The 14,090-nt window shown below is 39.8% G+C and overlaps 2 protein-coding genes across 3 annotated transcripts; one reads left to right on the plus strand and one right to left on the minus strand.

Moving 5' to 3' along the window:
• The first annotated feature begins 1,873 nt into the window (after positions 1 to 1,873).
• LOC133721193 (uncharacterized) lies at positions 1,874 to 6,365 on the plus strand. Of its 2 annotated transcripts, none has more exons than XM_062147742.1 (5): positions 1,874 to 2,313; positions 4,187 to 4,299; positions 4,371 to 4,739; positions 4,942 to 5,674; positions 5,916 to 6,365. In XM_062147742.1, the coding sequence occupies exons 1-5, from the start codon at positions 2,079 to 2,081 to the stop codon at positions 5,984 to 5,986; spliced, it is 1,521 nt and encodes a 506-aa protein (XP_062003726.1). In that variant the 5' UTR covers positions 1,874 to 2,078; the 3' UTR covers positions 5,987 to 6,365. The 2 variants fall into 2 exon arrangements, with proteins under 2 accessions (XP_062003726.1, XP_062003725.1); XM_062147741.1 differs by having other exon boundaries at positions 1,876 to 2,313; positions 5,913 to 6,365.
• A 2,726-nt stretch (positions 6,366 to 9,091) lies between these two features.
• LOC133723224 (uncharacterized) lies at positions 9,092 to 12,926 on the minus strand. Its single transcript, XM_062150042.1, has 7 exons — positions 12,480 to 12,926; positions 11,792 to 12,392; positions 10,975 to 11,531; positions 10,806 to 10,865; positions 10,353 to 10,701; positions 10,168 to 10,247; positions 9,092 to 9,589 (listed from the first exon to the last, which is right to left on the minus strand). The coding sequence occupies exons 1-7, from the start codon at positions 12,924 to 12,926 to the stop codon at positions 9,092 to 9,094; spliced, it is 2,592 nt and encodes an 863-aa protein (XP_062006026.1).
• Between the last annotated feature and the right edge of the window lie 1,164 nt (positions 12,927 to 14,090).

A 14,090-nucleotide genomic window follows, 5' to 3' on the forward strand; every position in this document is an offset into this window, starting at 1 on the left:
GGCGAAGATGTGCTAGAGGCCGAAGTGGCATATCTAAGTACAATCGGTGCATTATTGTACTTAGCACAATAAATTGAAGGTGAGAGATTATATGTTGGATAATCTTCCTCCTGGAATTTTTCGCACCAACAGTAAATTTTGGCTTTAGGCCCCCACCCATCAAACCAAGCCTGATGATCAAAGCCCTAAAGTGACTAACAACTAGATAAAATAAAAGACAGTAAAAGATGATCGGGTAGTGGAGAACGTGCAAACATTACTCCTCCCACTACAACATGGAGTAAGGGCCAAGAACCATGAAGTAAGGATCAAAGAATCAAAGAATCAATGGCTATAAATTGACAAGCTTATGGAGGAATCAGGGGAAGAGGAGGGGTAACAACGGTAACAAGTATCAATCCAATTTCTTTTTATAATCTTCTCGAATTGACATTTACTTGGGCGTCGGGGTATTTTTTTTTAATTTTGCAGGTCCCTTCTCCCAATGATCAATTGTAAGATGGATGCATCTAGGGATTCTCGAAGATTGAAGGTTATATGTTGGGTAATCTTCCTCCTGAATTTTTTTGCATCAACACTCAGTGCCAACGTAACGCCATTAGACTGGTGGAAAGACTATCTTTCGATACCTAAAAAGGATGATAGATATGGGCATGTTTTATCCTTACAGAGAGAAAACCAAAACTCCGATATGGTGGACTCGGACTCCACATATCGAAGTACAGCCGCTGCTGCCATCGTTCCTAGTTTTCTTCTGCTGCCACCACCGGCGGTGTGCTTCCTCCACCCATCAAAATCTAAGTGATGTTTTGATGGGTTTTGCTGATACCGGGTTTCTCTCTTACCCGTATAAAGATAGTTCCCAAACTGGTTATGTGTTTACCATGAAAACACGGTGATATCTTGGGAGGTCTACTAAACAGACCCTTATTCCTACTTATTCGAATCATGCAAAGATTATAGCTCTTCACAAAACTCTTCATGATGAATGTATATGGTTAAACTTCATAATTGGGAATATTCGAAGTACTTATGGTTTGAAGTCTACCACAGATGAACCTACGAGTATTTATGAGGATAATGATGCTTGCATCGAGTAAATGAAGCAAAGTTACATCAAGGGCAACAACTTTAAGCATATATCGCCAAAATTCTTCTACAATCAGCAACAACAAAGGGTGAACCAAGTTCGATCTGAGGACAATGTGGCAGACTTATTCACTAAGTCATTGCCTAAATCCACATTCAAGAAACATGTAAAAAAACTGGTTTACAAAAATTATCCGAACTCCCATGATCACCGCCATAAGGGGAAGACGTAGATATCATGGGGAGGTTCGATGTCTACATGTTTTGATCTCGAAATATGAATGGTGTATTGTACTCTTTTTCCCCTTCGACCGAGATTATTTTTGTCCCACTGTGTTTTTATTACTCGGCAAGGTTTTAATAAGGCAACGTGAGAAGTACCAATGTTTGGACGACACAAGGAGGAGTGTTGAAGGAAACCAAATTTGTGTGTGTCTGGTCCAAACATGAGTATTTCTTCTAGTTGTAATAGTGTAAAATATTGTAGATCTCCTAATCCATATTTGGTTAGAATACCTTGTACTCTAAGGAATTGTACAGGTAATTTTCTATATAAAGATGCCTCTATTATCAATGAAAGCATCTCAATATTCTCCTGAATTATCTGTTCCTTAAACACATTTTCCTTTTGAATTGTGAAAAGAAAAAGAAAAAAAAAAGGATTTTGCCACATATATTCTGTGCTGTAGTGCGCAGGGCTGTAATAAAATTTATTTTAAGGATCATTGTAATAAAATTTATTGAATATCCGCCGGGAGAGAAAATTTTAAAATCCTACAGGGCAGTACTAGAAATAAAAGAAAAAGCCAGACAAACCAACACCATTCCGAAAAAGACTCTAGTTGTCATTTGCAGCAGAAAATTACTACTAGTGTTGTTGGAACCCTAAATTTGTTACTGAGTTTCCAGAAGCGGAAAGCAGTGGGAGCAGAATGGGGCGAGTTGAGCTAAGCGGGCATGGAGCCTGAGACCAATTCTCACTCTTCTCTATGGGAAAGACTGAAGGAGAGCAGGGTTTGGTTTCCAGTGACCCCTCATCCCAAAATGCAGAGACTCACTACTGTCCTTGCTGGTATGATAGGAGGATTCGGACGCTAATTGGCCTCAGATGCATTTTGGTTCTCTTTCTCTCTCTTGCTTTGTTCCTCTCTGCAATCTTCTGGTTGCCTCCATTTCTTCAGTTTGCGGATCAGGGCGATCTGGATCTTGATCCAAAGTTCAGAGGTACCTTAACCTATCAATTTCTTCAATCAAACACTTTTGTGTTACAAGCCGTTGGATCCGGATTTTTCTTATTATTTATTTTTTTTCTATTTTGTTTTTATTAGTTGGTGGTTATGGGCTTTTGTTTTCATTTTTTTTTTTTACTTGCTTTCCCCTCTATTAAAATTGGGATCTAGTAATGAATTTTAACAAAAAGAATTGTATCCATTTTTTTATTTTTTATTTTATAAGTAGACTTGTGTGTTTCATTCCTATATGAGCTAAAAACCCAGAATTATAGGTGCAAGGACCTACTTTAACTGTATTCAGATGATAAATATAGATTCTTGGTCTGAATGATCTGTTTCCTTATAATTTCTCACCTGCTATTACTTTATGAACTTGTTTTAATTGATCAAGAAGCTGAGGTATTCGACTTCTTCTTCTTCACCATACATGGAAAGTGCAAATTGGAGAATAATTAATGTATCATTGTTGGGTTACCACAACACCCTGCATCCGTTTTTACAAACAATAATATCCTTGTATACGCATTTGGGAAATTCATTATCTTCCCGCCATTAGCTAGCCAGGTAGTATCTGTCCAATATACTGGTATGTAATAGCTTTCTGATCTCTCTATTTGAGCTGTTAGACTTGGAATTTTTGCTATTAGTTCACTCCACATGTGCTAGATTTGATTTTCTTTAAGGAGCAATATTATTTCATTCTATGTGAAAGTTACTATGAATTATCAGCTTCAACATAGTCCTGCTCTCAGTTCTATATTCATTATCAATTGGACATTTTTCATTCACAGAAAATACATGCTATTAGTCTTGAGCTCGTGGTTATCAGTACTTAATTAAGATTTTAACCCATTCCAGAATCCTGATCAAGTATTTAGTTCTGGAAGGAATGTCAACGGTGGATTTTTTTTGTTTTGTTTTCGTAAGAATGATGACTTTTATTATGAGAAATAAACCTTTGGATTCTGGTCTGAAGGTATTCCTGGTCATAGTTGACATCATGATCAAGAGTGTACAGTATACAGCTGTTGTTGTGGCAAAGTAATTGCTTTTCACTGTTTTCTTTTTCTCGTATGGGGCTAGGGGGTTTCATAAATCCTTCCCATTTAGAAGGTTTGTAAAAATTAGATTGCTATTAAACCTGCAATAAAGGAACTGCTTGAAATCAGAGTACTGAAGTTTGATGGGTTATAAATTATTACAATTTTTCATTTTCACGTGTTCTTACTGCATGGTTGTTCCAGGTTAGCCAAGATTAGGTTTCAGAATGTAGGCTTAGATTATTAGCCCCTTCGCAAGCCAAAGAACCTTTTTTTTTTTTTTTTTTTTTTGCTTCTTCTGAAATCAGACATTTAGGGTGTGGATTCTTTTCTAATATTATTAAACTGCATATATAAGTTGTATGGTTACCGAAGCTATCTGATTCTAATTGGATAACTTGATATCTATGTAGTCATTTCAAACTTCAAAGTACTATGCATTATAAATTACAGTATTTGTTACCCTCGGATATGAAGATGTGGAGCATGATGTATTGTTAGAGTCCGGTAGCTGTATAAATTTATTTCTTCAGGTGCATGCAATTTTTTTTTTTTCTGGGAATATTGGATTGTGTGATGGCTGAGTGACTTTTAACCTGCCTTTTGTTTTGGGGTCTGGGGATAGGCTGTTTAGTAGCTTTATATGAGCCAATATATGATTGAACGCGATGCTCTAATTTTTACTCGTATTCGGTGTTGTTTTTTGTTTTTGTTTATTTATTTATTTATTTATTTATTTTTAATGTGAGTATGATTTTGACTGCTTTGTGATCACATTTTCTAGTATGTTAATACACCTTTTGACCAACACATTTGTGTATCCAGATCATTCTATAGTAGCAAGTTTCAATCTTAGGAAGCCGGTTTCTTTGCTGGAGGATAATGTCTTGCAGCTTGAAGATAACATTTTTGATGAGATAGTTGCTCCGTCAACTAAAGTACTCACACTCTGCTTTTCTTTTAGTCTCCATCTTTTCTGTATTTGGATCTAATGTACTATTTGAACCAGGTGGTTATCCTATCTCTGGAATCCTTAGCTGGATCAAATGTAACAAGAGTCGTATTTGGGGTTGATCCTGACCCAAAATCATCAAAGTTATTGCCAACTTCTCAAAGTTTGATCAAAGAAAGTTTTGAATATCTGGTCACACACCAATCACTGAGCCTAAATACATCCTTGTTTGGGAACACATCCTTTTTCGAGGTGCTAAAATTTCCAGATGGAATTACCATAATTCCACCACAGAAAGCGTTTCTTCTGCAGAAAGTGCAAATCCTTTTCAATTTCACCTTAAACTTCTCTATCTATCAAATACAACTAAATTTCAATGAACTGGAAAGCCAGCTGAAGTCTGGGTTACATCTAGCACCCTATGAGGTTAGTATATCCTATCCTTTCTGTTTTCTTATGACCCTCCGTATCTGTATGTACTTTTGTAAGGCAGAGCTACTGCAATGCGAATGTATGTCTACATATGTTTCTCAATTTTTTTCGTTCTTATTAGTAAGAGTTGATGGTAGCAGTGGATGGATTTTTGCAGATTCTCAATGGTTTGGTTTTTCTCTTTTTTTGGATGCAGAACCTTTATGTTAGCTTGTCAAATTCAAAAGGTTCAACAGTGGCAGCCCCTACTACTGTTCAGTCATCTGTTCTATTGACAATTGGCAATACTCCTTCAATGCAAAGATTAAAACAACTGGCTCAAACCATCACACATTCTCATTCGAGAAACCTGGGCCTGAATAATACGGTATTTGGTAGAGTCAAGCAAGTTCGTCTTTCATCTATTTTGCAACATTCCCTCAATGGTGGAGATGGCACTGCGTGGTCACCTTCTCCTACTCCATTGCCTCATCCCCACCCCCACCATCACCATCACCATCACCACCACCACCACCACAATTCCCAGCTTGCTCCTGCAATTCCACCTGCACCTGCAACTGGCAGTGGTCCACCCGCAACGTTCAAAGGTGCACCTGGACCAGCTGATCATTCACCTGAGCCACAGAAAAGTTTGCCTGCACCTGAGAAAAGTTGTGAAGCAAAGCCTCCCAGCGTTTGGTCTGGTCGTAGAGGGAAGGCTGGAAAGCAGTCTCGTTTATCCCCTGCCGGCGCACCAGATGTTTCTCCTCCCGTCTTTGGTACCTCACCCCAAAAGCAAGTACACCCATCAGCACCCGTTTCTCGTTCAGTACCAGCATCTAGTCCGTTGCCTCATGTAGTTTTTGCTCATGTTCTTCCGCCATCAAAGAGTGAATCAGATAGTAGCCATTCTTACACAGGGCAATCACCTGGACCATCGCTGTCAACATGTACGTAAAACTGCTTTTTGTATTGTTTTTTCTTAAAATTGATATTGTATCTTCTCACCTTGTCCATTTGGGTTCCTGCAAATAATTTTTTCTTACTACAAGATTGCTCAGTGCTTATAGAAATATTAGGTTGTGAATATGCAATTTGACTCCCAATACTTGTTTAACTTTCAACCTGGGATCAGTTAACTGTGTTGAACTGATACTGGTTACTGACACACAGTAATTGTAATTGCAGCAGCTTCTGCAGCTCTTCTACCTTGTGTTCAATGGGCATTATCACTATTCCTAGCTTTGGTGTTACTTTTATAACAACAGAGGATAAACTTGGCATTTCCAGTGAAACCACTTCTCTGGTAGTCAAAGAAGGACTTGAATTAGCTGGCCTGCTGGAGGAGTTGTGTAATGATGAGCTACGCAAAGAGCGTGGTTCACACGTGAGTGAGTGGATATATGTTGTTCCTATGCGTGTAAATAGTTGATTAAAAAATCCAGCTGGCAGATGCATATTCAGGTCAAAGTCACAGAGGTGTCAGGCCTTTGAATTAGATGCAGCATTGCCACTGTTTTGTGTATTCTCTTCTTCACAAATGTAAGAGAGGTAACCAGCAAATGTATTACCGTACCCTTTTGATTCCGAATCCCTCTGTACGCCTTTCAAATTAATTTAGTCACGAGAAATTCCCAATTCTTTTCTTTTTTCTTCATTTCCAAATTCATGTTTTCTATTAGAAACTGTCTATCAACTTTTGGAGAAATTATTGTATACTCCTGTACTCTCATGTGGATCGAGGTCCGACTACTGTGATTAGTCTACAAGAAAAGTATTTGCTTAATATAATTCTTGATTTGGACCGTTACATGACACGTGTAATTGGGGACCATACAATAATTACTCCAATTTTTATAATTTCATTCAATAATACTCTTGTAACCTTTATTTATTTTGATAGATGAGGTCAATTAAAAATAGGGAAAATGCTCATTTACCCAATTTTAGCTTAAAATGTGCCCACTTGCCCGACTAAGAGTTTTTAAACCCCATTTACCCAAAACACTCTAAGGGATTATTTCCCCTTTACCCAATTAATTCTTTTTATTAATTTTTGGGACTTTTTTGCCCTCTCCTTCAATCTCTCTACTCTCAGTTTCTCTCTCTCTCTCTCTCTCTCTCTCTCTCTCTCTCTCTCTCTCTCTCTCTCTCTCTCTCTCTCTCTCTCTCTCTCTCTCTCTCTCCAGAAGACGTCGGATCTCTCTCTCCCTCCCTCCATCCCTCCGGCAGGTCGCCCACGACGCCTGCTCTAGCCATCGCCGCGCCGAAACTCGTCGTCGTGCTCTCCGCTGCCAGGCTCGACGCCAAGCCGACGGTCCTCGTCGCTGAGAAGCTCGGCGAGGCCGGGGTTGACCTTCTGAAGGAATCGACGACGGACTGAAAATGGCTATCTGCTATTGTGCAGTCATAACCATAAAAGTTGTAACATTAGTGCCCCCCAGTAGACTTTGTATTGGGGGCCAATGATAACTGCTTTATTTATTGACGGACTGAAAACTGCTATTCCAAAGTAAATGTAGTGTTAAATTGCAGTAGTTGATAAATGAAAAAAATTGTGTTGTTTGTGTCAGTCTAGTGGGGGGCAGTAGACAGAATATTGACCCTCATAATGTGGGTTTTTAGACATTATCTGTTGTTTTGAGTGTGAATAACTTGTATAATCTGCGAAACATAGGAAGCGGTGTAATGTTTGATGGTCTATTGGGGGGCAGTAGACACATTAGTGCCACCCAATAATGTCTTTCTTAGGAGACAGTAATCATCTCTTGTTGATTTGTTTGTGATAAAGTGCAATACACTGTGAATCCTTGAAACTGGTGCAAGTTTTAATGGTTTAGTGGGGGGCAGTAGACACATTACTGCCCCCAAATAATGTCTTCATACGAAGTCAGAACCCTTCACTTAACTGGTGCAAGTTTTAATGGTTTAGTGGGGGGCAGTAGACACATTACTGCCCCCAAATAATGTCTTCATACGAAGTCAGAACCCTTCACAAAACTGGGGCAAGTTTTAATGGTTTAGTGGGGGGCAGTAATAATGGTTTAGTGGGGGGCAGTAGACACATTACTGCCCCCAAATAATGTCTTCGTGTTAAGTTTAGGGTTTAGGGGCAGCGTTAGGGGCAGTAGACACATTGCCGATGAACTGCGACGAGGACGTTGGAGTGGCTGGATCGCCGATCAATCGAACGGCGACGAGAACGATGGATCGCCGACTGGAGCTTCATCGTCGTGTTCAGATTTGGACTGCATCTCCGGCGCGGCGATCAGAGAGAGAGAGACAGACCGGAGGTGGAGATCATGGGGAGGAGAGAGAGAGAGAGAGAGAGAGAGAGAGTGGAGGTGGAGATCGGGGGGAGAGAGAGAGAGTTTGGGAAGGAGAGAGAGACTGATAAGAGATGGATGAGTTTTAATTTAATTAACAGGGGCTAAAATGTCAATAGATGTAAGATTGGGTAAATGGGGTTAAAAAACTCTTGGTGGAGTAAGTGGGCATTTTTTGGGCTAAAAATGGGTAACTGGTCACAGCCCCTTAAAAATATACAGGAGGTAGTGCCTTCATGATGTAATATTTACGTGAATCGAAGGGCTTAGATTTAATATTTTGTCTTCTTATGGCTGAATAGAATGATCATCCAACAGGATTGTAATCATTTTCAGAGTGAATACCACATATTCTTGTAACATGCTGAATTTTCTTGGGATTTTCTGAAAATTAATAAGTTGTTGGTTTGTATGATTATTTGTTTTATAGGTGAAGTAAAAGTGTTTCGAACGAATATTTTTTCGAAACGTTTTGTTTTTGAGGGGTCAAGAGTTGACTTTTTATTCGTTGAGTTTCTTCAAAAACTTCTTTCACGAATGTCGTAGAGCATGTCGATACGAGTTCATGGACATGCAGCATGTTAGGGTGTGTCCAGTAACGTTTTATGAAACTATTTTTGTAATACTAGATTGTAGAATGAAAACGGGGAATTAAACTATAAGTTTTTTAAGATGTAAATACATGTTCGGTACAAGTATTTCAAAAATTGAAATATTAAAAACATATCTATCATTTAAAAAAAAAAAAACATATGTATATCACTTAGTTTAGTTTTTCCTCAGTAATCATGAAAGATTGACTATTTTATTTGTATTGATTATGAATCCTTTATTGGTTGTTATGAGAAAAGAAACAGAGTATTGTGAAGGAGATTGAACAAGAAGAATCAAATCCCTCAATTTTGTTTATAAAATATATCATATGAAGTTGCAAGCTCTTGAATCTTTAGTTCAAAAAGATAATTCAATCAAATGTCTCAACCTTAGTTGTTTTTTTTTTTTTTTTTTTTTTTTGAGGGAAATGAAATAGATTTCATTGACTTACAAGTCATTACAATCAATGGATATAAGCTCCACCACATTTGGAGGAGGTACAGTAAAGAGCTGCATAAAAAACTGTCCATTTTTAGCATCTTGTGCTAAAGTATGAGCCACTATGTTTGCTGCTCGGCGCACATGGTGAACCTGCGCAAAGGATGCTAGTTGCAGGGCCTCTCGAAGGTCACTTAAGAGATAGCCCAGCTCCGAATGATCAAGGGAATCATGTGCCACAGCTTGTACCAAGTCTTGACAATCAGTTTCCACTATTAAAGGGACAAATTGATGAGAGATAGCTAGCTGGACGCCCACTAGCAGCGCTACCAGTTCAGCATGCCGAGCGGAAGAAGCTGCAAGAAGTGTGTGGCGAAAACCTCCCAAACAAGAGCCTTCAAAGTCTCGAAACACACCCACAACACCTACACTCCCATCCACATTGCTAAAAGCCGCATCCACATTTAGTTTGATCATACCTATAAGAGGCTTCTTCCATCTAACATTCTATATTGGAGATGCAAGGCGAGAAGATGAATGAGCAACCTTAAATTCCTCCCACCATCCTAGAGTAAGTGGCACAACTTCCGAACCTAACTTAGCTTCATCTCCCCATACTTTCGCGTTTCGATTACACCAAGTTGCCCAAATCACCATCAACAAAGTAGCAAAGGTAGTAGGGGACTGAGAATAAGAAGCTACTAACCACTCAATCACACTTGCAGAAGAGGGAACATTGGGAATATTTGCCAATTGAAGAAATGAGCTGGCATGGAAGCAATCTCTTAATGCATGTAGAGGGGACTCAATTTCTTCGTCGCATAATGGGCATTGGGTATCAATGTCTATACCCCTTTCACTTAGCCGACTCCGAGATGGAAGAATATTGGACGACTCTTTCCACACACAAATTTTAACCTTCCCCGGGACCGGGGCTTGTCAAATCCGGTTCCAAAGCTCGTCACTAGGGTTAGGCATGCCGGAATTCTCACCCAAAACTCTATCCCGTGCTATATGGTAGGCGGATTTGACGGTGAAGCCTCCCGTCTTATCACCAGACCAAATCCACCGATCATCATGCATACGATTACTAAGGGGAAGAGCCAAGATCTTTTGTGTAATATGTAATGGGAGAGCTCATGTAGTAAAGCCTGGTTCCAAACACCTGGAGATAAAATAAGGTCTGAAACCATATTAATTCTAAGAGTATAGAAATAAGTCAAATCCTCCCCTATCAACCAAGGATCAGTCCACACGTTGGTGGACTTACCATCCCCAATATGACGCCGAATACCGACCTGCAGAATATCTCTACCATTCGGAATGTTCCGCCAAGCATAGGATGGAGTGGAACCAACCTCCGCGTCCCAAAAAGTACAATGGGGAAAATAGATTGCCTTCAACAGCCTACCAACCAAAGACTCAGGATCTTGAATTAGACGCCATCCTTGTTTAGCTAACATAGCCAGATTAAAAGCAAACAGATGACGAAATCCCATTCCACCCATCACTTTAGGTTTACATAACTCATCCCAAGCTCTCCAATGCATAGCTTTTTTATCTTCTGTACTCCCCCACCAAAATTGGGCACAAAGTTGGTGGAGTTCATGAATCAAATTCTGCGGTAGAAGGTAGCAATTCATAGTGTATAGGGGCATTGCCTGTGCTATGACTTATATCAGAATCTCCTTACCAGCTGCACTTAATAATTTGGTACGCCAACCTGTAAGCTTCTTTGACAAATTATCTTTGATATAAGCAAAAGTGTCAGCTTTCGATCTACCTACCAGAGTAGGAATGCCAAGATACTTCTCATGCTTGTCCACTACCTAAACGTCTAGAATGTCAGCCATTGATTGCAACATAAGGGAAGGCACACTCCCACTAAATACCACACTACTCTTTTGCAGGTTAATCTTTTGCCCCGAAGCTCTCTCATAGACATTTAATATATTCCGAATCAAAATGCAATCCTGAGAAGAAGCGTTAAAGTACAACATACTATCATCCGCAAAAAGCAAATGACGAATAACAGGGGCTCCATCACAAACCCGTAGCCTTTGCCACTGACCATTAGCCACAGAGTGAGAAATAAGGGCTGACAATCCTTCAGCACATAAAAGAAATAAATAAGGAGAGATGGGGTCACCTTGCCTCAATCCTCGATGAGGAGTAACAAACCCTCTTGGAATCCCATTAATGAGGAAAGAATACCGGACTGTGGAAAGACAAAACATGATCAAATCCACCCATTGAGCCTTAAATCTCATTTTGAGCATTATTTTCCTGAGGAAATCCCACTCCAAACGGTCGTAGGCTTTAGTAATATCCAATTTGAGAGCCAAAAATCCTTCCTGGCCTCTTCGCAACTTATTCATATAATGAGCAAGTTCAGATGCCACGCTAAAGTGTTGTAAGAGATTAACCTGTCTGGGACAAACGCACTCTGCTGTGGGGAGATAATGGATGGTAATAACACTTTAAATCTATTAGCCAACACCTTCGAAGCTATCTTGTAAAGGACATTGCATAAAGAAATAGGTTGTAGTTGTGACATATTCTGTACTTCTTTCACCTTCGTAATCAAAACCACATGAGTAAAGTTCAAATCCGAAGGCATATCCTTAGTTGTCAACAAGGAAATCACTGCTCTACTAACCTCTGACCCCACAAGATCCCAATACTTCTAGAAAAAGAAGGGAGACATACCATCTGGTCCAGGTGCTTTGGAGGGATGCATTTGGAATAGGGCATTTCGAACTTCCTCCATACTATAAGGAGCCAATAACGACTCGTTCATTTCGATAGTAACTCTTGAAACAATTGTCTGCAACACCACTTCTTGAGCTCTAACATCTGGTGCTTGACTAGCATAAACCTGCTGGAAGTATTTTATAACCACGTCTTCAATGCCATTAGAGGAAGTTTGCCATACCCCATTATCATCAAACAAACCTTTAATCTTATTCTTCTGCTTACGATTCGAGGCTCTTCGGTGGAAAAATTTGGAATTCTTATCTCCATCTTTAAGCCAAATTGCACGTGAACGTTGACTCCAATAAGTTTCATCAATGGACATCAACTCACTCAATCGCCGAGATAACTGGAGCTTTTCAGCTTGGTCACCCAAGTCAAAAGGTTTCTGCAGCAGCAAATCCAATCGGCATCGGACCGAATCCAACTCTTCCCTCCTACTTTTGAAAGTAGTTCTGTCCCAATCCAACAACGTCTTTCCCGTATCCTTTATCTTTCGACACACTTGCACTATCGGGCTCCCATTCTGGGGTACTGTCCAGGTCTCCTCCACAACCTGGGTAAAAGATTCATGGGAACACTACATTTCTTCGAATCTAAACCGCCTCCTGCCTCTATGATGCACAATCTGTTCCGTTCAGACCTCCAGAAGCATAGGAATGTGGTCAGATCTGCTAGGGGGCATGTTAACTACCCTTGAAAAGCCAAAAGTCCCTTGCCATTCCGAGGAACCAACAACCCGATCCAACCTCTCCTTTGTGTGGGCATCACTCCATGTGAAGGGTCCTCCAGCCGCCCCCAGGTCTGCAAGTTTGCAGTCCAGCAAAGCTTGGCGAAATGCATTCATCTGTTGCTGACTTTGGAGCCTTCCTCCAGATTTCTCACTCAGCTCCAATATCTCATTAAAATCCCTTGCTATGATCCATTTGTCTGTCGAACTACGCACGAGGGAACGAAGCAGATCCCATGAGAGATGCCGCTGCCCTATCTCCGGGTGCCCATAAAAGCCAGTAAACCACCATTGGATATCATTAGGCCCTTTCACATCCACATCAATGAAGAAATAGTCAACGTCTCGTACAGATACCATAATCGAATCATCATAAAGGAGGGCAAGCCCTCCAGCACGATCAACTCTATCGAAATGGATTATGTTTGGCAGCCCCACCGCCTGGGGAAGAGATTGATGCTGCTGCTTGGTGCAATGGGTTGATGATAATGATACTTATCAAATAAGTACCGTAATGTGAGCTCCAAGTATCACCAGCTCATTTTCGGGTGGTTTCCTGATTCAAGCCCCTCCCACTTGAAATAGAACCAATATTAAGTTCTTCGATAATCTTGGCAACTTGTTTTTCTCAAAGAGAATCACGACGTTGACATGAGCTTCCAGCAACAGTCACCAGACTATCAACAAACATGAAGAGATTAGAGATTAAGATATGATTTTTTGCTACAGCCACAATAGCCAGCTGAAGCTGGGGAGTAAAGCAATGAACATAAAAAGCTGACCCATTCTCCTTTAAAATAAGTGCATTTAGACCATTGAATTCTCCTCTCATATTACTAGCTCCATCATAACCTTGACCACGAAGGCTAGATATGCTTAATTCATTCTCTGAAAAGAATTTGTCAATGGCTGCCTTAAGTGATGCAGAAGTATTATCAGTGACATGTTTAACACTGACAAAATGATAGGAGCATTTTTATGCAACGTTTTAATAGTTAACTCCTCATATTTTACTTAGTTATTTCCTTAAATAAATAAATTTTTAATTTAGTTTCTATTTTCTAGGTACATCGAATAAATGGAGAAGAAATGAGCTTAAAGGCACAAGGGATGCAGAAATGAGCTGAAATGAAGAAATGGAGTATTCCTTGTCCGACTAGGAATCCCAGTCAACGCAGGAATCCTGATGAGGCTAGGAAACCTGAAGGCTAATCAAGGGAGATTAAATCTGATTTTTGCATGGGAAATCAAGGAGATTACGTTGAGAAAATCAAGGGAGAGTTTCAAGGGATTGTGCAACAAGAAAAGGCTCAAAACAAGTCCAGATTCATGCATCCCTCAATTCCCTCAAGATATGTTGGCTGAAATTAGAGAATAAAATCTGCAATTTTAATGTGAAAATCAAGAGAAAATCAAGGGGAGGATGTTAAGGATAAAGCCATGGAGAGATTTAAGGGAGAAAAGGTCCAAAACAAGTCCAGATTAATTCATATTTTCACTCAAGATTATTTTGGCCGAAAATTA

This window comes from Rosa rugosa, chromosome 7 (assembly GCF_958449725.1).
Source record: "Rosa rugosa chromosome 7, drRosRugo1.1, whole genome shotgun sequence".
Taxonomy (NCBI): Eukaryota; Viridiplantae; Streptophyta; class Magnoliopsida; order Rosales; family Rosaceae; genus Rosa; species Rosa rugosa.